General features: G+C 39.5%; 2 protein-coding genes across 7 annotated transcripts in view; both read left to right on the top strand.

Annotated features, from left to right (window-relative positions):
- LOC104636651 (ribonuclease CL2) overlaps window positions 1-22040 on the top strand; it is a 222871-nt gene that overhangs the window by 143325 nt on the left and 57506 nt on the right. The gene's annotated exons all lie outside the window — the stretch shown is intronic.
- Window positions 1-22040, top strand: part of SH3D19 (SH3 domain containing 19) — an 86391-nt gene that overhangs the window by 18829 nt on the left and 45522 nt on the right. For 2 of the 6 annotated variants that reach the window (XM_075751678.1, XM_075751679.1), the window contains exon 1: window positions 1451-1784. The exons of 2 other annotated variants lie outside the window; for them this stretch is intronic. In XM_075751678.1, the coding sequence (XP_075607793.1) occupies window positions 1727-1784 (58 nt within the window). In that variant the 5' untranslated portion in view covers window positions 1451-1726. Of the gene's footprint in view, window positions 1-570; window positions 615-1450; window positions 1785-22040 lie in introns of those variants that run through there. 2 more of the 6 variants (XM_075751677.1, XM_075751675.1) reach the window with 2 other exon arrangements.

Genomic DNA, 22040 nt, shown 5'->3' with positions numbered 1-22040 from the left:
ACACTGTGCTTACATGTGCCCTCACTCCTTTTCTTCCTTGTCGCTGTTTTATTTGCACAATCTTTTTAGAATTGGGATGGTTTTGTCTGAATACTGTTAGACTGTGGCTGTGTACGTAACAGGGAACACTGATAACAAGCAACAGATGGCAAGCAGATTTCAGTAGGAAGTCCTGCCTTATTTTTTTCAGTGCTCACAGGTAAGGAGGTTACATGAACAAATTATAAGGACAGAAGGAGCCTTTCTCTGTGTGTTTGAACAACTGTTGCTGCAACTCTGGTTTGAGCTATACCATGCTGTTTCTAGCTAAGAGTAGCACACGGTGTGATGAAATGGGGATTGCTGTGAGTCAGAAACACAACAAATTATACACTGTGTGGCTATGACAGCTCGATAGGAGCACTTATGAATGGAAAAAGCATTAGATACTTCTTTGAGCACTGTTGACAAGCAATAATTTTTTACCACTTTAATGAAAGCATAATCAAATAAGCACATAAAACTTGGAGGGGAAAATACTTCTTCAGTACATGAGATAAAACTACACAAAGATGTGCTATTAAGAGAACAGATTTTACTTCAAATGCAGAGCTCTAAGGTTAAAACTACAATCTGTGAGTATGAAAATTTTTTTAGGAAGACTCTTATTCTTCTGTACAGACAAGGTTTTCAGTAAAGTGTTTACTAACACAGGAAAAATAGCTTTCTGTTTAAAATATACACGGATAGAATCAGAAGCAAAATTACCATGGTCAGTGGAGATTATATATAGCTATAAGAATATCCTTCTAATTGCATAGTGGATCTTTCTGTAATAAATGATGAACCTCCCCCTCTAATTTTAGAATATATATATAGTAGGAAGACACAAATCTCAATTGCTTCTTTCAGGTATTTCTAAAGTCATGCGATAAGAGATATTCTGGACTTACAATATAACTGACAATATGTGAACTCTAATAACACAGTGGTTATTTTGTAATGCGTGTATGATAATCTTAACTACTAGGAGAAGTATTTTATACTTTCTTTGCATATCGGAGCTTTCAAAAATTAAAAAAAACCTTTCAGAAATCTATCTAGAGATGGTTTTAGCAACTGATAAATTGTTCAGCAAAAGAAGTTTATCTAAGTTAGTATGATTGTACTGTGTAAATTTTTATTTGTGGGTCAGTTTCGTTAGTGCAAATAAGCTACTTGAAATATTCACAGGATAAACAAAATCCTTTCTAAAAACACAGAAAGATCCAGTATCTAGAACACCCAGAAGTTGAAGAGTTAATGATGGGGCTGCATTGGATTCAGTGTATTTGCAGATGTTGCTGCAACCAACTGCTGATTTTTCTCCCATCCTGTCAGGGAACTCTTCCAGCTGTGATTCATGGAATGATTTTTTTGCACTGAGTAATATGTGGTTTTTCTTTTTTCCTCTTCCCTCTCCCTTATTTTTACCCTAAACTAAAGTTTTATTCATTTCAGCTAAAGGGACGGGAAGCTTCCAAAGCGTTAATACAAAACATTAAATTCGCTGTGTTTTGAGTAGAGGAATTTTAACAAATGTTAAACTTGCAGTAATTTTACTTGGTCTCAGGCAGAGTAGTCCAGTGCAGAAAAACAGTTTTACAACAGAATCAGCTTTTGGTTTTGCTAGTCATACAGTGTCACAGTTCTTTTAAGACTTCTGTACTAGTGTTGCTGAAGAACATCCAACTTTTGTGCTGATACTATGCCTCCTTTCTCACAGATCGCTCTGAAAGAAATAAACCAGACTGCCGCTCTTCAGGGTAAGAACCATATTTCTGTATTTATTCTTCCCTTCTTTTCGTTTTTTATTAATTTTTTTCCTTTTATGGGATGAACTAGGAAATTAGCCAGAAAAATAAAAATGCCATTCTTCGACTTCTCTGTTTTGGTAACAGTAATGAAATACCAAAATAACTTTGTGTTAAAGGTAATTGTTTTGTATTCCTTATGGGCAAAGTTTTCCAAGGAATTAGCAGGGCTTACTGTACTGTAATTGTGTGCACTTAAAATCCAAAAGCTTGTTTATGTATCATGTACAGGCTTGTTTGGTAAAACTGTGGTTTAAGACAAGAAGCCCTCATGACTTTTGCTTCTTTGGACTGTTTGCTTCTGTAGCAAGGAAAATAATTCTTGGTTCAGTCAAGAATAGCAACACTTCATTATTTATTCCATTAACTCTGATCCCGTCATAGTTAAGGTTTCAAAACTGAGAGAAGCAAATGAGTGAGTATTAAACAAAACACACACACAAACATTTTGTGTTTATTTAGAATTTCCATCAGCAGTCTGAGTGTTCTGTAGTTCTCCTTCTTGTGCTCTCGCTTTTAAAAAAATCTCTTTCTCTTTTGCTTTATTTCCAAACTCACCCTCTCAATTCTCCACCAGGGAATAAGATCTCATCCATACCCTGTGGTGGATAATGGGATTTTAATGCAGTGAAGTGATAGAGCAGACCAGCTAACACTGGCTGTCCCGCTACTTTGTGAAAAGCCATTCCAAAGGATGCCCCTGGTGTCCAGCCTTCTGACATGACATGACCTTTTCATTTGATTTTTATAGTCTAGGTTTTTTTTGTTACATTTTTACAGTACAGTGGGGTAGCTTTTATAGCTAGAAGAACAGAAGGAACTGTAGCTGCTTCTTATAGCACAGTTGATGTGTTGTATCTACTGTGTGATGTGATGGAGGAGAGGATGCTTTTTCACTTCCCTCCCATAACTGCAACAGCACTGTAGCTGTTTCCAGCAGTGTGTTTAAGTTGCAGGGAGGGGATTGTTGCCTTTGTCCTTGATTACTTACATCTGCTTAAAACATCAATCACAGTTTTTCTTTTTATAATTCAAAAATACTTAACTTTTTTTTCTTAAAATGATGCAGTTATAGTCTAAAATCATGTTTGAACTTTAATTAGATCATGTCATATTGCAGTAGTCAAATAAATCCAAATCATTATCAAAAGGAAATCTAATTCATCAAAACGTTTAGTTTAAGGTTGAAATAGTTTCAGTCTGTTCCCCTTTCTTCTACCTGGTCCTTCCCACCAGTACCTCTTTGCTCTGGAGTGTTCTAATTAGAAGTTCTAATTTGGAACCACAAGCAAAGTAAAACTTCAGATTTTTTTTTCCATGGAATTGGAATTTCAAATGTGGGCCAGCCCTGACAATAAAACACTGCCCTAAGTTGTCTGGGTTACAGATTCCAAATTCTCACGTGGAAAGCACAGAGAAATTAACAGTATAATGTAGGTTACTCGTAATGTTGAGAAAAACACAGCTTTCAATAGTCTTCCATTCCTGTTGGTAGTGCATGTGCTTTCTAACCATATCTATGTATCTTCTGCCCCCTTCTCAATTATGCTGGCCATTGTGTCATGATAGTTCTGCTTTCCAGGATGAACTATGGGGAAGAAAAGTCATTGTTTAAAGGGTAGTGTGGTTTGTACATGTCTCGCTGCTGCTTCTAGGCTACAGCAGGAGCAGCCTGCCTTACTTAGATGATGTACTCTGCTAATTGATACTGCTACACTCTGTGGTTCATCTCTCAATCTAGTTGGAAGCATAATCCTGTGGTGACAAATTGTTGTGTGAGATTCTTATCCCTAGTCTGGCCATAGCATGTCTGGGAAAAGAGCTGTGGCCGCGTGAACACCAGAGCCCTTTGCTGTAAGAACTGAGGAAAACTAAATAGTGAAGTATGCAAGACTTAATTAAAGTGCAAAGCATACTTCTCTTGTAACATGGGCAGCATTTCAGAGCTGTTTGAGTTCCAGTGGGGACGGTTTTATGGCTTATGCCATTTTATTATGAACTACTACACCCACGACACTTTCCTCTCTGGGAGCAGCTCATGACAAGGGAAAGAGAACATACAATGGCTCAAAGGCATCTTGTCTACTTTTTTTTTTAAGCTGCATGTTGTGGGATGCATCTCTTAAAAGTGCAGCATACTGTCCCTCTCACAATCTAAAAGGGAACAAAACTGACCCTGCTGGTCTTTGTACTTGGACTCAAAGTCTAGTAACAAGAATTTCTGCACTAGAATTTCTGTGAAATAATAGAGGTGGACATGGGGATACTAGCTGACCAGATGAAGACGTATGCAATGAACCTTAAGAAAGGTAGATATACTGAGATTAAATAGTGGGTGTAGATGTTTCCAAGAGAGACAGAAAAGTAGAAGTTTATCTTATACAAAGCCCTGGTGAGATCTTGCCCAGAAGTCTGTCCACTCTAATCACAAATGTGGAACACTGGGATAAGAAGAGAAAAAAGAAGCCCAAATACCACCACCACCAACTCCTCAGGCTCTGTAAGGTTAAGTTTTAGACTGGAACATGATCAACTTAATAAAAAGATCACATGACAATACTTCTTGTGATTGCAGGGGTCTAAAGCTTGTCCTTTGCAACATCATGTTCTTATGTGTTTTTATGTCTGTGTATTTCTAGATCAGCTTGTGCTTGAGTCTTTGCAGTACTAGGGAGGAAGAGCTGATATACAATGGAACAGGAACAGTTTTAAAACAGCTCAGACAATTCATTTGCAATGAGAAGCATATAAAATCTGTTCTGGACAGAACAGTATATAAATGGTCTTTAATATAGTTCCTTTTATTATAGGATGATGCCATTTAGATAATGCAGGGTGAAACATATTCATAGTGGTATCAGGAAGTCTGACAAGTATTCTGGTTTTGTTACTAACCTATCAAATCTTTAGTATGGGAGAAATGCTACAGGAAGGTAGAGTGTTCTCAGTAGTGATGCTGGATCTAGCATGACACTGGGAAGAAATCTGGGGAGTGAATGACCCAAAGACCATAGGTAATGGTTTAAAACAAGGGAAACAGATACTAGATAACGCTTAGAAAATGTGCATTAATGCACTATCTTTAGCCTCTTTTGGCAATTAGCAACCATCTGCCATGCAAGAGAGTTTAGATAAAGTGAGGAGTAGCAGAACAAGGCCTGTGGATATCTTTTTCATGTACCACTCTGCGCTGATTTTTTGTTAAATATTAGCACATTAGTAAGATCAAAACGGATGTTCCCTGAATCCAAATAATAGGTATTGGTGTGTTAAATTTTTATCAAGAGACATTTAATTTCATTACCTAATATTAACCATCCTTCAATTGTTATATTTCCGCCAGTATTAAAAATGTGTCTGTACTAGCAATAGTGATCTGTAATTAACATTATTTCTTGATTTTACTCTCAGGTCGCACACTCTTGGCTGTGATAGCTTCAGGTCATCCACTGCTGTAACACAGGTGAATTAGGTCAAAAGAAGTAGACTCTTTAGTGTTACGCCTCTAAATGTTTTCAAACTGAAAATTATATGATAGTAATAGAATAGGAGATTTCAGGTATCCACATATTTACAGGTAATCCCTGAACATGAGTAAAGCTCATAGAAGGAACTGAATTAATTTCATTATGCTTTTTTTTTTTTTTTCCTTTGGGATAAGGATTATGGATCAAAAAACTCCTGAAACACAGTCTTGTAATGTGATACAATTCATTGTAGTTGCCTTGACCTCGGAGATGAGAGGATGAGGGTAGCTAAACACTGCAACAATTTATTGAGAGATTTAGTAGCGTATCAATCGAAGTCAAGTAAAAGATTTTGATTTTTAAAATCTAGAAGTTTACTGTGAAAGCTTGCCCTCAAAATGGGGAAGGAGAAGAAAATAATTAGTCCATTTCTAGAAATAGATTCTAAGTTTTACTGGCATATAGTCTGCCTGTTAATTGTAATGTGCTAAAGTTCTTTTACAGCTGGTTGTCTTCATTTGATTGAACTAAATTGGGCTTTTTTATTTTAAATACATCAAGTCAACAATACAGACACAACCCGTCTTTTGTTCCTTTATAAAGAAGCACTTGAAGTGGCTGATCAAAGGGCTACAGATGCCTTTAGTGAGGATCTAGTAAATCAAGCTATCATTTTTATGAATGGTATTTTGTATCTTTCTTTGGTTTTACTTTTTTTTTGTGTAGCAGAATTCCATTAGTGAAAGCTTCCCTGCATTTCTATTTCCTCTGCAATATAATGTTGATCTTGTGAAATTATATTTAATAAATATTACAGTAATGGTCTGACTACATCTTAAGAATGTGTTTTCCCAGATCATCTGTGAAGCCTGAAAGATACCTTTTAATTAAGAACTTAAGTCTTTAATAGAGCATGAAGGGAGTCTTAAGGCACAGGCCTGAGAACGTAGTGGAACTGTCCTCACTTGATAGTTAAACTGATGTGCTTTTACAAATCAATATGCTTTTGAGGTCTTGAGAAAACAGACAGTAATGGGGTTTTCTATATTGTAACCATTACGATCAGTCTGCAGTCAGTCATTTACTAATTCCGGTTTTGCGTATCTGAAGGGGAATATGAGAGTCCTTCTGTTACAGAAACCTTGCTAGCTCCTAACCGTTGAAGCCTGATGTTCTAGTTTGAAGCCTCTCACAAATTGCTGCTGACATTTGTGCACGTAACAACTTGAGTTATTTTGTCCTCAGGAGTAATTTCACTGCTGATTTTATAGGCCATTTAATAGATTTTGTGTATTTTAGGTAAATTTATATTCCAGGGTATTGTGTTGGAATTGGACATTGAAAGGAGTGAGAGGTGCTCTTGTAACCCTTCTGAAGACCTCTGCTTCTCTGCTGTGCCTTAGTCAAATGGGCAGCATGGAAATTTTTGTGATGCTACTGCTGCTTCAGAACTGAGAAATCACAGAATGGTGGAAATGTAGGTGGGAAGGGACCTCTGCAGGTCATGTAGTCATACATCTTGCTGATAATGGGAAGATGCTAACACTAGATAAGTCTTGAAAAACTCCCAGGACAGAGAGATTGAGCCTGCCTATTTTCAGCCCATTTATAGGTTGCTTGTGTGTCTCTCATTAACTCGATTTCCAAGTGATAATGCTGTGGGAGACAGTGTCAAAAGAACCAGTCTAATTCTAGTTCTTTAGTTCAAACACTGCACTACTTAATATCCAGAAGGACCAGATTCATTCCCACAAGCATCCTGAAACACAGTTTTTCATTGCTGTTGTTGAGAAGCCTTGTATTGTCCACTGGCAATGTCTGCATTACCTTGTCAATGCAACTGTTCCACACAGGAAAATGTCAGGCTTTTTCCCATCCAGCCAGTGTTACAGGCTGTAATACAGATCTGAATTTTGAGACTTTGAACGTTGCTGGCACTCCATCTGAAAGGGAAGGATTGTGTGTAAAAGAACGAACGAATGGTGGGGGATGACACTTGTTTTACTGTTACGTTCTTATTCTTTATATTTAGCTTTTATGATTTTTAAGGTTAGGGAGTAGTAGGTTACCCTCAGTCTAAGCACACTTTTAGGTTGTGAGAAGAGGAAGGTCCTGCTTTTGTAGATTCCCAGTAGGTTAGAAGTTGATGTGATAAAAAGTAGTCTCCTTCACAAACCCTTGGGGTGCAGTTTCAGCTGAGCTAAGCCTGTGCTAATCCAGAAGGAAGGATCTTATTCCCTCCTTTGGGCTGTTATCAGTGCTCATGTGGTTAGTTGGATCAGAAGGCTGATATCCAGGGAATAAAATAGCTGTGTCTCCACTTTACAGATGAAGCAGACTCAGCAGAGAGGGGCAGAGCCATTCTTGCAAGTCAGACAATAAATCAATGGCAGATTTGGAAGCAGAGGCTCAGTGTTGTGACTTTTGCAGAATCATGTGGCTCCATTTGTTTCGTTCTGAGAGCTAAATTTTGGGCTCAGTCACTCAGACCATGGTGCAATCCCACTGGTTAAGCATGGATTTAAACTGGTGAAACTTGAGATTGGAATCTGCTTATGTGTCTGTCTTTTGTTTATCATGTGTTTCTGGTCAGCAGCACGTGCTGTGCACGTCAGAGATGTTTCTCCTGGGAGTAGATGGAGCAATTTTGTGCAGCATATTTCTTTGACAGCTTCTTTGCGACAATAAATCATTGTGTTTAATTTATTCTTTGCAGTGCTAATTTTCTCTGCTCAGTTTGTACTTACCTGTAAATGAGGGAAAAAAATCACAGGTAGAACAGAGAATAAATGGCAGATGGGTTCAGCTTAGTTGTTGGCAATTAGGGATCCTGTGAGTACCTAGAGCCTGTTGCTGTGGGTGTTTGTTTTAATGCTGCTAATTCATCACTGTTGCGTTGAGGATTTTTGGCTATTCATCTCATTGATAGTGGTAAAGAGTTATTGTGAAGGGCACATACTAGCCAGCCTTCCAGATTCCTTATTCCTGAACAGAGAAGAGGGATTTGTTTTAATAAAAGAGCACTCTGTTCCTGGTTTCTGCAGAGGGAATTTTGAAGGACTGTTTGCTTTGGTGCCCTGAACAACTCCTTCCGTTGTCTGGGCTGCTCTCCAGTGCTTATGCTAATTCATAATGGAAAATAATGCTGAGAATGATGTGGTTGTTAAAGGAATAAAAAGAAAAAGGTTCACCCTCCTTCTTCACTGAAAGAATTTCAGTGTTGCTTTGGGCATCTTGTGTACATGAGCAAGTTTCACTGTCCCGTCACCTTTCAGAGGAGACTCCTGTAGAAGCTACTGAGGACCATCCAGACAGAAGGCCACTCTCCTTGTGCATTAGGAGAATTGTCTGGGGCACAAACAAGCACAATAGGTCTTAGTTCTAGAAAAGGTGTTTTCCAGAATCATGCAATTACACATCACAGGTTTTTTTTAATCATGGAGCTTTCCTTTTAAAGGTCATTTTGAGAAGATTTCACTTTTTCCCTATAAAATGGCAATAATTCTCTTTAAAACAACCATGTAGCCTTGTCTTTTAACCCTGCTCTGAGGTGGATGGAAGCTGTTGGGAGAACTGGAATTCTCTATTTGTAAGTAACACATGATGGGCCAAATTAATCAGGCATGGTTATAATTCTGCTTCTTTATGACTATTCTTTTTTTTCCCCCAAGACATTTCAATGACAGATAGCACATGAAATTCATCTGGTGGATGGGAAAGAGAATTCTTCCCAAAGGTATTTGCAATTAGTCTCAAAGAAAACAGAGAAGGAGGAGCTGCTAGGGGAAGCCAATGGGATATATGTCAGGGCTGAGGAGGTAGACTCAGCAGTTTGTAACCTTCCAGCTCAGAAGTAGCAGCAGTTTGGTGTTCTCTGAAAGAATTTCATGGTGATATTTTAACAGTGCTGGAGCTGATACTTGAGCTTTGGTTTATTTCCCTAAAGATTTACATAGGTTTCTGTCTAGGCTCAGGTCAGTATCTACATTTTCCTTCACCTCTGGAATTTGAGTGGGAGAGCTCAGTTCGCAGTTATATTGTGTTGATTTCCACGGCCTCTTACTCTGATGTGCACGAGATAGAAAAGATTGTTACTTCTTCCTTTTTGTTTGTCCTCTTTTTCTGTAGTCTCACCTACTTTGTCATTTCATTGTAAGTTATTCTTTGGTGTCTGCAGATCATTCTAGTATAGATAATCAGTTACTTTAAGTAGCATCTGGTTTGGCAGGTTGAAGATTGAAATTATTGATCAAGTACTCTTTCAAGGCATGTTACAGTTGCATCTTCACTATATCATGGGGGAAAAATATTCCTAGTGAGGCCTGTCACATTGATAGTTTCTTCCTTCTCGCTATATTTCTGTCTAATGCTTGCTGTGCGGTTTGCACAGCTGTACTTTAGGTTCTGATCTTGTCATTTGTGAGACATTGCTTTTCTGATTTTGCTACAAAATTTCTCTTTTCAAAAGCCATATTTTATTCAGTGCAGGTATCACCATTTGAATTTAGGCTATGTTTATGTACGGGACTTGTCCTGGTTTTGACCATCTGTGACAAACCACAGGCTCAACTGGGCTAGTACTAGCTCTTAGTGTAGAAAAGGATGAGCTGCTTTTGTATCTGATTCCAGCTACTTCAGCTTCAGGAAGAGAACTGAGATTCAGTGGTACAAAAAGTCATGTTGCCTGTTCCCTTGGAGGCTGCAACCAAGGCAGGTCACGAGCAGGTCCCTTGCTACAGAAGACTGAAATTAGACCACACAACCCTAAATGTCGGAAGTATTCATGTAAGTATGGTCTTTATAAGTATGCATAGCCACATCTTAATCTTGGGAGAGTTGTTACCATAGGTTTGTCATCTGTTCTGAGTGTGGTGGACATTCCCATCTCCTGAGGCTTGAGGTAAAGGTTGACTTGTAATTAAAGAGAAGGTCCAAATCTAATCATAGTGTTCCAACAACAAACAATGATTACTTTGTTAAATCTCTCTTTTGATCTTCAACATAATATCTAGTTCAAGCAAAAGAAGTACATCAGTGATCTCATGTTATATTAAGCAATATTTTTGCCTGGAATAAATGCTTAGTGGAAGAAATAGCTTTGGTTTTACTATTATAATTCTTCTATTCCATGTCATCTGGACTTCTGCTTCCCCATCCCCTCACACACTGGTATCTGGTATTAATACAGTATTGGTTCAAACAATCCTGATATCATTTTATGATTGGACTGGTTCAGGAAGTTTCCCTCCTCTCCCAAGAATACAGTTTCTTTTGGGCAACTGCTTTTAAGACCATTGTGCTGTTTTCTTACCTTGTTTCCACTGCCCCTTCTAAATTACTCAGTCCATGAATAGCTAAAAGCATGTAGTACTTCTGATGGGGGAAGGTTGGGCAGTTGGGAAGGAAGAGGACAGTATCATGGGACAAGGTAGTAATGACAGCTGCAGGAGAGGCTTTCTCACCACATCTTACTGGTGTACAGGACATAAGATTATTTGCATTACTGCCCAATCTATCTTCTTCCTTCTGAGGCTGTTGACAGGAAATGCGTTCTGTTAAATGAACATTTTACAGTGTGAACAGACTACCAATGCTTTATGTTAATGACAGCATTTATTTTTTTTCCATCTAGGACAGATCTGAAATGATGATACAGTTCTCTCTATTTCCTTTAATTACTATTCCCATACTGTCTTTTGTAGGATTTTTAAATGATGTCTGTTAGTATTTGAATTGACAAAATGGGCTTCTTAGTGTGGTAACTGCATTGCTGCATGTGCTAAACAGGTATTTTGCTTAGTGTAATACAGATGTACTTGAATGGCGATATAAAATGAAATCATTAATGTTCTTGGAGGGTGTGAAATAGAAATTGCCAAGATTATTTTCACATAAAAAATAATCAGGATTTTCATATGTCTTTAAAAAGTAAACAACCCAAGATTTGTCCTTTTATCTTATGAATTATCTTATTAGAACAACTAAAGTAACTGGAAAAAATGGTGAAGCTTCAGACAGGCAACCTCCTTCCACCCTGAAAGACAACTAAGGATGTAAAAATGGCCTTTGTGGAGCAGACCAAAAGTCCACCTACTCCAGTATTCTTATTTTGTCTTTGCTTATGTGTGAAGTAGAAGCCTAAGAAGAAGATAAAGAAAAAAGCAAGTGTGCATTGGAAAGTGTCCATGCATTCTGTCAGCATCCAGATTTGTGTGGCTGGGGCCTCTGAGAGATGTGATGCTTTGTATTTAATAGCCTCCAATGGGTTTTCTTTAGGTTTTTTTTAATTCATACACACTTTTAGCACCCACAGTGTTTTGTGGCAAGCAGTGCCACAGTTTAACCTCATGTTGTGTGCTGAAAAGTCTGTTTGACTCTTTCGAACTTGGTGACTGCTACTTTTATATAATGCTTTCTATATCCTGTAGTGTAAGAGATTGAGCTGTCGTTCCCTCTAGCTTTGCTGCTTCTTGATAAAGTTAAAATGCCATTGTTCTAGGTTTAACTAGATCACGTTAATCAATTAGGCAGTCTTAAGGAAAAGGTCAGTCTTACTTTTGGAGGCACAGAGGCATGTTAGCAAGAGGAGAGGGGGATAAGGTTGTTGGCTGACATGAGAAAAAGGACAGGAACAATTTACTGCTTTTGGAGTTAAGGGCATCGCTGAGACTGGAGGTTAGAGAAATTACCTGTTATCTGAATCCAGAGCCTTTAAGCTGCACTGGAGAGTGGAAAAAAAAAAAAAATTAAAATATTTTCTGAGTTTGTAAAGGTTTGGGATCAAGGGTCAGAGGTTAGAGATGAAGTGATTGTTATGAGGGAAGGATAACCCCACTGGTCCCTGTTTTTTCTGTTCTTTCAGTTGCCTGAGTAAGCTGAACCTGATACTTTCTGGCTCTTCACTTCCTCTGCCTAATTTACCTGATGGCATATGATGCATTGATTGAAGCACATGGAGGAGCATATGAAAGAGCTATGTGTTTTGGGGATCCTTACAGGCTAGGGAGGGGCATTGATTGCCATGGCTGTGAACTGTTTCAGCAAGGCATTTCTTATGACTGTTGCTCCGGAAAGGTCCGGTTCAATCTGTTCTGCAAGGTGTTTATTTCTGAAGCTAAATTTACTTGAGTGGGGAAAGGTGATGATAGTGATTATTTCTTCCAGGCTATAACCATCCATTAGAGGCTGCAATATTTACTGATTTGCTATATAATTTGAGGTCCATGATGTCGTAAGACAGCCAGGGTATATGACTGAGAGTGGAGGAAGTTCTTCTTGTCTTGTAGTCCCTTTGCATGGTGACTTGCTCAAAGATGAGATCTGTTTCACTGGAGAAGTGTCCCCAGTGGGTAAAGACTTTCTCTCGGTTGTTGGGGTAGGTATTTTGAGTGCTTTTACAGTAAATTCAGTGCTGTGCCCATCTATCAGGGTTTTACAGTGTTTGGATAGATGCAGATTTTGGAGGTGTAGGTGTGATCTTAAAAATCTGTTTTGCTCTGATGGTTGATGCTGTTTCACCCTTAGAAAAGATTTTGAGTATGTAAAAACTTGGCTGTTTTTCCCCAGCTTGGGCCAACAAAGATATTACCTTTACCTATATGCTATACCTTACCTACATCCTTGTAGAATTGGAATTACAAGACTTGAAAAATAACCTTTCATGCATATCTTTTGGGAATGGTTGACCTTAATCTCAGAGTTGCCGGATCTTTGTGAATGAATAAAAAGAACTGTGTTTTAAGGTCATATTTAAACTCAGAGGTAAACATTGTAGACCTACAGATGTATGAATATATGGTTTGTTGTTATGTAGTGCAAGTTTCTGAGGAATAATTTTCTGTTTTTTGTAACCAAAAGCTTTGTCAATATCTGTGGTAGAGAAGAAAAGGAAATGTTTCAGTGTTTTTGGAGGAAGGGCAAGGGAAAAGTGTATAGGCAAACATGCTATTTCTCTGATGGAGCTTCATGCAGGGCACTTTCTGGAAAGACAGGTCTGGTGAAGGGTGTGGTTATGAGATTTTATTTTACAATTTCTGTGCATTGTGCATTCTGTAAGGGCCACTGTTACAAGTTCACGGACCTCATATACTGTCGGGTGTAACTGGGTGAGTCAAGAGTCCATTCGAACAAGATGTGATCACACATGAAGATAGTTTTACTTTTGTGAGGCTGTAACATGGGAGGACTGAAAATGAGTGTTTCTGCTGCTTCTTAAATAATTTGTTTCATTTAGAGTTATAGATGGCCAGTTTGAAGCCAGTATGTCTCTTTATATGGATGACCTTGTAATATTCTTACACGCATTTTTTGGCTGCTGGTTCACATTTATAGTGTAGAAGAGTTTTTCTTTCTTGTTTTTAAGTGCTGAGTTACGACTTCGTTATATTTGATGCATATGTATTAACACATCTGTTTTATAGACTGTCCCTTCACAACGAATGTCTTTGCTCTCGACATACATCTATAATTAAAACAATGGGGAAATTCCTTTTGTTTCCTCACTATTTCCGGATACTGTTTTAACTGCTGAGTGTAGAAGCTATTTGGTACTCCCTTGGAAGTGAGACTCAATTATCCATGTGCTGGAGGTCTTAAGATGCCTCAGGTTTCCCCAGGAACTCCTTCCTCATACTCATGCACTAGTTTCCTCCTCAAAGGATGTACAGTAGTTGAAGTAAATGAGCATGTATCTTACAGATTATTTTTACACAAGAAACTAGATGCACCCTCCTTCAGCTTAAGGCCATTACCCCTTGTCCTGTCACTCCATGCCCTTGTAAACAGTCCCTCTCCAGCTTTCCCGTAGCCCCCCTTCAGGTACTGGAAGGCTGCTGTAAGGTCTCCCTGGAGTCTTCTCCAGGCTGAAGAACCCCAACTCTCTCAGCCTGTCCTCATAGAAGAGGTGCTCCAGCCCTCTGAGCATCTTTGTGGCCCTCCTCTGGACTCACTCCAACAGCTCCATGTACTTCTTATGTTGGGGACCCCAGAGCTGGACGCAGTACTCCAGGTGGGGTCTCACAAGAGCAGAGTAGAGGGGCAGGATCACCTCCCTCGACCTGCTGGTCACGCCGCTTTTGACGCAGCCCAGGATACAGTTGGCCTTCTGGGCTGCAAGCACACATTGCTGGGTCATGTTGAGCTTCTCGTCCACCAACGCTCCCAAATCCTTCTCCTCAGGGCTGCTCTCAATCCATCTTTTGACTACTATGGGTGATTTCCCTCTGCCCCCCTTATTCTATTTTCTTTGTTGATCTGGAGGTAACTGGTTTAGTAGGGATTAAAAATACTCACTGTTGTAAAGCCAAGTGATATCTGTTTTGTTAGTAATAATTTTTAATGCTTCTAGTCATATGAGGACACTCACATATCACTTTCCCCCTTAACAAAACTGTAAAGATAACCTTAAGACTATACTTATATGTTCTATGAAGTACACAGACTATTTGAAGAAAATCTAATACCTGTACTTTATAATAGTTAAAGCACTGTAAAGATATCTCGAATCCTGTGGATCCAGATCAACACGTTTTCTTTATGCATTTGTCCTGCTCATCCTTCATGATTAAACCAAGTTTTAATCATCTGTGATGCGATTTACAGCTAAGTTGTTTCATCTGAAAGAGATGGGTCTTCTCTTCAGTTTTTTAACCCTTACTTTTGTGTCTGAATATATTGCTGGCTGGGCCCAAATATCCTGTCACTATCACTATGACAATTCAGTGATACTTGCATTTACGTTTACAGTGCTACATTGCTATTATGGTATTATTAAAATTACAGGTGCTTTCTACTGCTAAAATATTTACTACCAAAGTTAAATTGTCACTAAAGCATAAATACTATTTATTAATTTTAATCAAAACATATTAGCAGGCTTATCACAACAGTGAGTAAAAATGTGTTGATAAATGGTATAGAGGAGAATCTTCTTAGCTGTTACAGGAGGGCCAAACTCTTCAATAAGCAGAGCCCGCCGTTCTTGTAACATACATTTTATTGGGAGCTGAAATCAGTAAGTATATAATGAAGACTGAGAATAACTTGAATCATGCTCTGAGGATTTCCCTTTCTGGAATGGGCATGTTCATACAGTCATCCTCAGGGGCAAGATGCAGTTCAGCTCAGGTTGTTGTCTGAAAGAAAATGCTAGGGGAAATCTATCTAGCATGGCTGTAGCTCTGGATTGGGAAAGAGTTAATTCAGGGTACTCACAAGCTGAGTGACTCAGATTCACAAAAATCTGGGAGGTGTTTCAGCTTCAAGATCCAAGCTGGACATCATTAAGTGTGGATGCTGTTGCAACCTCATGACTTCTAGTTTGCTATGAGAATCAGTGTGTGAAATGTTATCATCTGCTGCCATGATCTGCTTTGACTTCCTGCCTGTGTTCTGCCTTAAAATTGAAGGTTCAGTTGCTAAAATATGATCCCTGAGTATGACAGTGACAAGCACATGAATATGTAATAAGTGGTTGAAGAAACAGCTAGAGAGCAATTCCTGAAAGGATTTCCCTATGCTGATCAACGTGAGCTGTTTTAATTAGCTGAGCAGCTGGATTTTAGCTGCTTCCTAACTGCATCCTTGCTTGCCCAGACAGTGGGAATTCACAGTTGTGGCATTCATTAAGTAATGCAGGAGCAGACATCCTCAGCATAGCGATGCAGATTGAATTATCACCGGACTTAACTACTGGGTCAGGATTACTTGCTTTTGGGGCTGGACGCAAGAGAGAAGTGAAGCTGTACCAGGGTGAGTCTTGATTTCTCAGGTGACCAGATCTGTACTGTTGAGCATGTGATTTCTTAGGTGACTGGATCTTTATTAGCCGTCTGTACCCGCAGGGCCATGACAATACCCCATGATTTAGCAGAGAACGTGAAAGTGCATCTTCATTTTACAGAGACACCACTGTGGTGCCAGACTGCTGCCAGCTGCTGTTTTCTGGTGCTTGTCTGATCTCCCAGTGAGCCAATCTGGATGACCAGCACTAACAGGAAAAAAAAAGAGTGGATCAACTGATACTGAAGGGTGAGAAGAACAGCTGACCTGAGGCGTAGCCAGCATTTGGTGATTTGCTGTCAGATTAGCTTCAGAGTCATGGACTTAAGGTTTGTTTTTGTGAGTAGAGGCTGAGCTGCTTACCCCCAGGATGGCTTCTGGCCTCCCTGGCTGTCCACTCCCACTGCTTCTCCAGTGTCACCCTGGTGCTCATGTGGCTCTGCAGCCAGCTGGAGCAGTTGGCCTGTCTGGCTGAAAACTAATCGGGATGTTTGGGATGGGATTGTTTGTTTTTTAGCAAAATCACATGGCTGATCCAGCAGACTTGTGACCAAGTCAGCAGCAACACAAGAGAGCTGGTAGAAATTGTGAGCGTAGGGAAGGTGGGACTGCTGGCTGCAGAGTCTCTGCTTCTCTAGGGGAAACTGCACCTGGAGTCTGTGTAATCTAATTCAGATGTATCAGTTGGAGGACTGGAAGTCCTCTGCAGTGAAGGCATTGAAGAGGCTGATTACTTTGGCTGCATTTTCAGCATAGAGTTACTTAATCCACAGGATTAATACAGTTCTGTCTACTGTATCCACATCATGAAGATGGGATAGCTTGTGACTCTTCTGTCCTAACTTTGGGAGCTTTTTGGTTGAACTAATAGGTCTGTCATTGGCCTGCTATCAGGGTGGTGATACATCTGATCTTTTGTACCACCTGTAATTTAACAATAAAATTACTAACATCTTTCTGTGACTGTCTGCAGTGAAATCATTTAGGTGGCGTTTTAAACATTTTGTGTTTGGAATAATGTCTTCTAATAGGTTTAAAAAATGTTATGCTGTAGTACACTGGCTGTTATAAAGGTGGCACGATTTCTACAGTAACTGAAAGGAATATATGATGCCTTTTATTAAACTAGTGTTTTGCCTCACAGTAATTTCAACATCAGCTATTTAAAAATTCTTGGCTCCCATTCCAAGAAGTCACAAGACATTAAAAGTAGCAACATTTTAACTGTTTGTGTTTGTGTGTGTAAGAGTCAATAACTATCACAATTAAAAATATGTTAAAAAGCTTTTACACAGGTGTGTGAACCTAAGGACTAATACTTTAAGCAAAGCTTCGTATAACATGATGTGAAGGATAAATTTTGAGACTTTGCAGCAGATGCTTCAGTATATTCATTTTTTAGAACAAGTGATCATTCTTCTTCATTCTCCCCCCGCCCCCCCCCAGGCTTTTGTGTATGTCTAGAGTGATGTATGGAAGAAGTGCAATCAGTTTTCGTGTAGAATATTCATTGTTACGTCAGTTTAGATAAAGAAACCAAAGGTTCTGATAAAGGGAGCAGGCATTGTAGAGGATTGCTCGATTCCTGCCGAGAATCTCGTGCAAGCCAATAGGAGACTGGTGGAAGCGGATGAAGGAAAGATGCTGAGACAGGACTGTAGCTTGGGATGTCTTTTATATCCCAAGCAGTACCACAATCTGTAGGGCAGAAGACTGTAGATAGCCTGGGGATACCTCCCCCTCCAAATGGCTATGGAGATGCTCACAAGCAGGAGGGAGCAGTCACAAGTCAGTACTGCCTGTGCTCTGCAGAGGCAGGTAAAGCCCAGCACTCCTCTGCCTGTTTGCACTCAGCAGCAGAGCTGGCTCACCATCAGCTGGTTGGTGGGAATGTGTCCGTGAGGTGCCCTCAGCTGGGCTGGAGCCACAGCTGCTCCTGAAACAGCTAAAAGACATGTGGGTGAAAAGGTAGCCCAAAACCTCCTGGCATCTTTTCTTGGGTAATGTGTGCCACTAAATGCTATCCTTCTCCAGGCACACACAGATCCCTGCCTGCTTGTTTGGAGATGCCTGTGTGATTTGAGCTTTATTCCACTTGAACAGCACCTCCCCTCTCTGCTGTGTGGGGACTGTTCAGGCAATACTCGCATGATTGCTGTGTTAGGTCAGGAGTCACCCCGCAGGAGCGGACCTTTGCGAAATACTGCAGCTACACTGAAGTTGTGTTTGAAGAGAGACACTGCTCAGTGCAAGTAAAAGTGTCAGAGCAGAGCCCGTAATGAGGGAGAGACTATGTAAGTAACCATACACAGTAAGTGCACTTACTCTGCTAAGCAGTTTACAGCTCTTTGCCCGGTCTAGTTTGTGGGAATTTTATTTCCCCAATACACAGACCTAAAATATGCTTTTGAAGCGTTTTCCTCGAGTGCTTATATTTAGAAAACTTGTCCTTGAAACCCAGAATAAAACCTGCCAGGAGGAGTGAGTATATGTTCAACAACTTCAAACACACCACTCCAGGTTCTTTATCTTTCAGAAATGGTGACCCATGGGACCCTTTTCATATTACTGCTGACTTAAAGTACCCAACTGCTTCCAGCATAGCAGGTACAGCAGCTTACAGATCCCTTCTGAGCCTGTTGAGTGGGTTTGTTTGGGTGTGCAGAGGGCCTGACAGAGGTGGGTTAGTTCTACCTTTTGAGGGGCTGGCAGATAAAGCTCAATGAAGCTGCTGCCTTAGCTGGAAATGAAAGTTTGTGCTTTAAATTAACAGTGAGCAAGGTCTAGGATAAATGTGCAGATGTCAGAGGAGTTGCTCCGGTTGTCCGCTCCTGCATGCTAAATCCTGTAGGGGATGGATGAATAGTTTGCATCTTTACTTATTCCATATGAGGTATGGCTGACGTGGTGTTGGAACTATTGTTTGTCAGAGTCTGTAATGCTCTGAAACTTCCTGCTGTCTGCACTGTTTTCTTCCAGCAATATGAGTTTGGACTTTGCTTATATACATTGCAGGGTGAAGCAGGAGCTGCTGTTCCCAGCCCCAGGGGCTTGTTATTGTCACGCTATCCCCTCAGGTGTTCTGATATAACTGGCAGGGAAGTCGCACTGGGACCAAGATCAGAGATCCTGCGTGGATTAAACTTCTTCCCTCTTCATTTTGCCTTGATGCGTGCATTTGCAGGGATTTTGTGTGTGCTCTGGTTCATTGCTGTGCCTTATGGGCAGGAGGAGGAGGTGGGAAAGAGGCAGAGACTCCATACAGTAGAGTAATTGCTGCAGCTCCTACCTTGTCAAATAGTAGAATTAAATTAGATTTGGTTATGTTAATTATTTGGATGGCTTGAGAGAAAATGTGTCATTAACTGTGGAGCGGAGGAGGATATTAGTAACCTTATCACTTCCCTCTTTGTAAGACAGGACAAGAGACCAGAAATTACTGCCTGGAACCGGGAGGAGTTAGCTCAGTGTAAGGTATGGGCAAACTCACAATCTGCCCCAAGAACAGCATCTTATTTAAATTACTGAGGTTTAATGTGTAACAAAGTTACGAATTTTGCAGTGCCTTTACAGGGCTTCATGGAAAAAAAAATTAAAAAATTCTACATCCACTCCCCTTTCCATGTTTCTAAAGGGTTTAAATAATTCTAAGCTAAATGTGAATCAAACTCTCCAGGGGGTAGGAAAGGTAGTGCTTTGCCAAAAGGTTGTTGATGGGTGACCTGTTAATGGAAAGTGGAGAAGAAAAACTATCTGCTTGTTTTGCCTGTGAGCTCATAAATTTTCTAACAGAACTGTGTTATCCTGGGTTCTAAATTACACATAGTTGCGTACTTGAACTGCCTTGCTCTTAATGTATCCATACTTCAACTTCACTAGGTTGGTTTCATGAAAGGTTTTGCTTCTTTGTTCTTTGCACTTGATTTTAAAATCTTTTCTATACCCTTTTTGTCCTCATATTGCACAGAACACTTGAACTTTTGCTTACATGATGACTCCTATGATTTCTAGCCAAAATTACTTGCTCTTATCTGAAAGTGCTCATCAGATTTTGAAGCAAATTGCAATGGGTCAAAATGTTCTTGCCAACAGAAGAATGAACTTAACTTGTTGCTTTTGGTTCTTACTGATACTTGAGTATGCATGCTTTATAGATTTCCTAATTTCCTGCTATAAAACTTAAGTAAATATTGAATTGTGAGTATAGAAAGTTTTTGTTACTCCAGAAGATTACAGATTCTTGCTACCAGACTTCAGTCTCCTTCCTGTCCGATACTAAATATGATTAAAATAAAACTCTAAAGATTGTAGTTATTCACAGCAATGAAAGCAGAAGAATAAAGCTTCAAAAATGAACATCCAAAAGAAAGAGACTTGAGTTACAAGGAATTAAAAAAGGAGTCTGGGGTATATCTGGGAGGAATATAAAACTAAAAGTGTTTCTTAAAGATAAGGCTGTATTATGATGGGGTGTTTTGAAGGAAAATCGGAATCCTTTTCTGCTGAGAATGCACAGTGAAATACAAGTGATAGAAACATTTTCTAACGCAGCTTTGCTAGCTGTGTGGATAGGCGCCAAGCCACATTTGAACTGTTTCTGAAATCAGACAAATAGGCATTGTTTATTCTAGACTAGCCAACTATTTCAAAAACCAGTTCAGTCAGAGCAACATTCATTTCTAGTCTTAATTAGTTTTTAGAATGACTGTAGAGGGAGGACATTTTTCATCCATGTTCTTTTTGACTGTCCTTTCTTTTCTCCTTCAAATCCCCCTATTCTTCATCCCACTGCAGTAACTGCAGCCATCAGCAATTGCAGTGGAAGTGCACGTGGAGCTAAACTGAGCCCTGACAGAGTTGGTGTGCTGCACGCCTGCTGTGGGCAGAGTCAGAGCAGTGGTAAAATGCTAATGCCCTCCCTGTATTAACATCCCTGCTGTTACACCGCTGATGAAGGCTGTGGTGGAAGGTTTCCGGAAAAGACCTGATTAGTATACCTTTCTGTTGTAATTAAGATATTATATTAATTTGAACCAGATATAGTCTATTTATTTTCAACCTTTAAAAAAGACTATTCAGCACCTCCAGAGGCTTCTCACCGACAAGTATTTTTTATCTGTTGTGTTTAAAAAAAAAAGGGGGGGGGAGGGCAAAAAAGTCCTTTTCTGAAGTAACTGTGTGGTTTGTTTTGTTTTTAAATCTCCTCTGTAGCTTTGCATAAGTGGCAAGTTATTAATACTGTGTTCTTCAAGTTAGCAACACTTTCTGAAAATGGTAATCCCAAATTAGTTTTGATTTTTACCTGCAAAAATAGTAAGGGCTGCTATATCTGTTAAATAAGACCTTCAGAAGAGAGACATCAGAAACCTTGGTCTTACCAAGAAAACAGATGAATTGGCAAAAGGAAACTTTTTTCTGTCCTTATGTATCAACAAATTTTTGGTCATCATATCTTCCTGCCTAACCCCACCCACTAAGTTATTACTGAAAAATGCAATCTCAACTGAAAGGGAAGATAAGTTGTTAAGTAGTTGTTAAAAATATTTAGCAAAGGCATTGTAGGTTTTTACTCGGCTGTGTAAGTTTTATTTATTTACGAGAATGTTAAGTCATTAAATGCTTATAATCTGAGAAGATACACACCCATGTGGACTCTTCTCCAAGTTTTCCCATCGAATGAGACAGAATGTGAACTTCAACACAGAATCGAGAGGAAAAAAATGGTTCCAAGAATTGGCTTTCAATCTTTGCAGAGTCTTGCAGCTAAGCTGTAACCTGGTTTTCATTAGAAGGGGTTGGGTATGGTTGTATACTCCAGTAGTTTTGGACAAGTTTCTGTGAGATGACCTAGGAGAAAAATTCACTTTTGCAAACCCTTTACAATATATGGGGAATTTCTGCATGATGTTACTTAGTTGTTTTCTCTTTGAGACATTAACCACATTGTAATAATTTATTTTTT

The sequence above is a fragment of the Balearica regulorum genome, chromosome 4, assembly GCF_011004875.1.
Source record: "Balearica regulorum gibbericeps isolate bBalReg1 chromosome 4, bBalReg1.pri, whole genome shotgun sequence".
In the NCBI taxonomy this organism is placed as follows: Eukaryota; Metazoa; Chordata; class Aves; order Gruiformes; family Gruidae; genus Balearica; species Balearica regulorum.
This window is presented reverse-complemented; position numbering and strand designations above follow the sequence as displayed.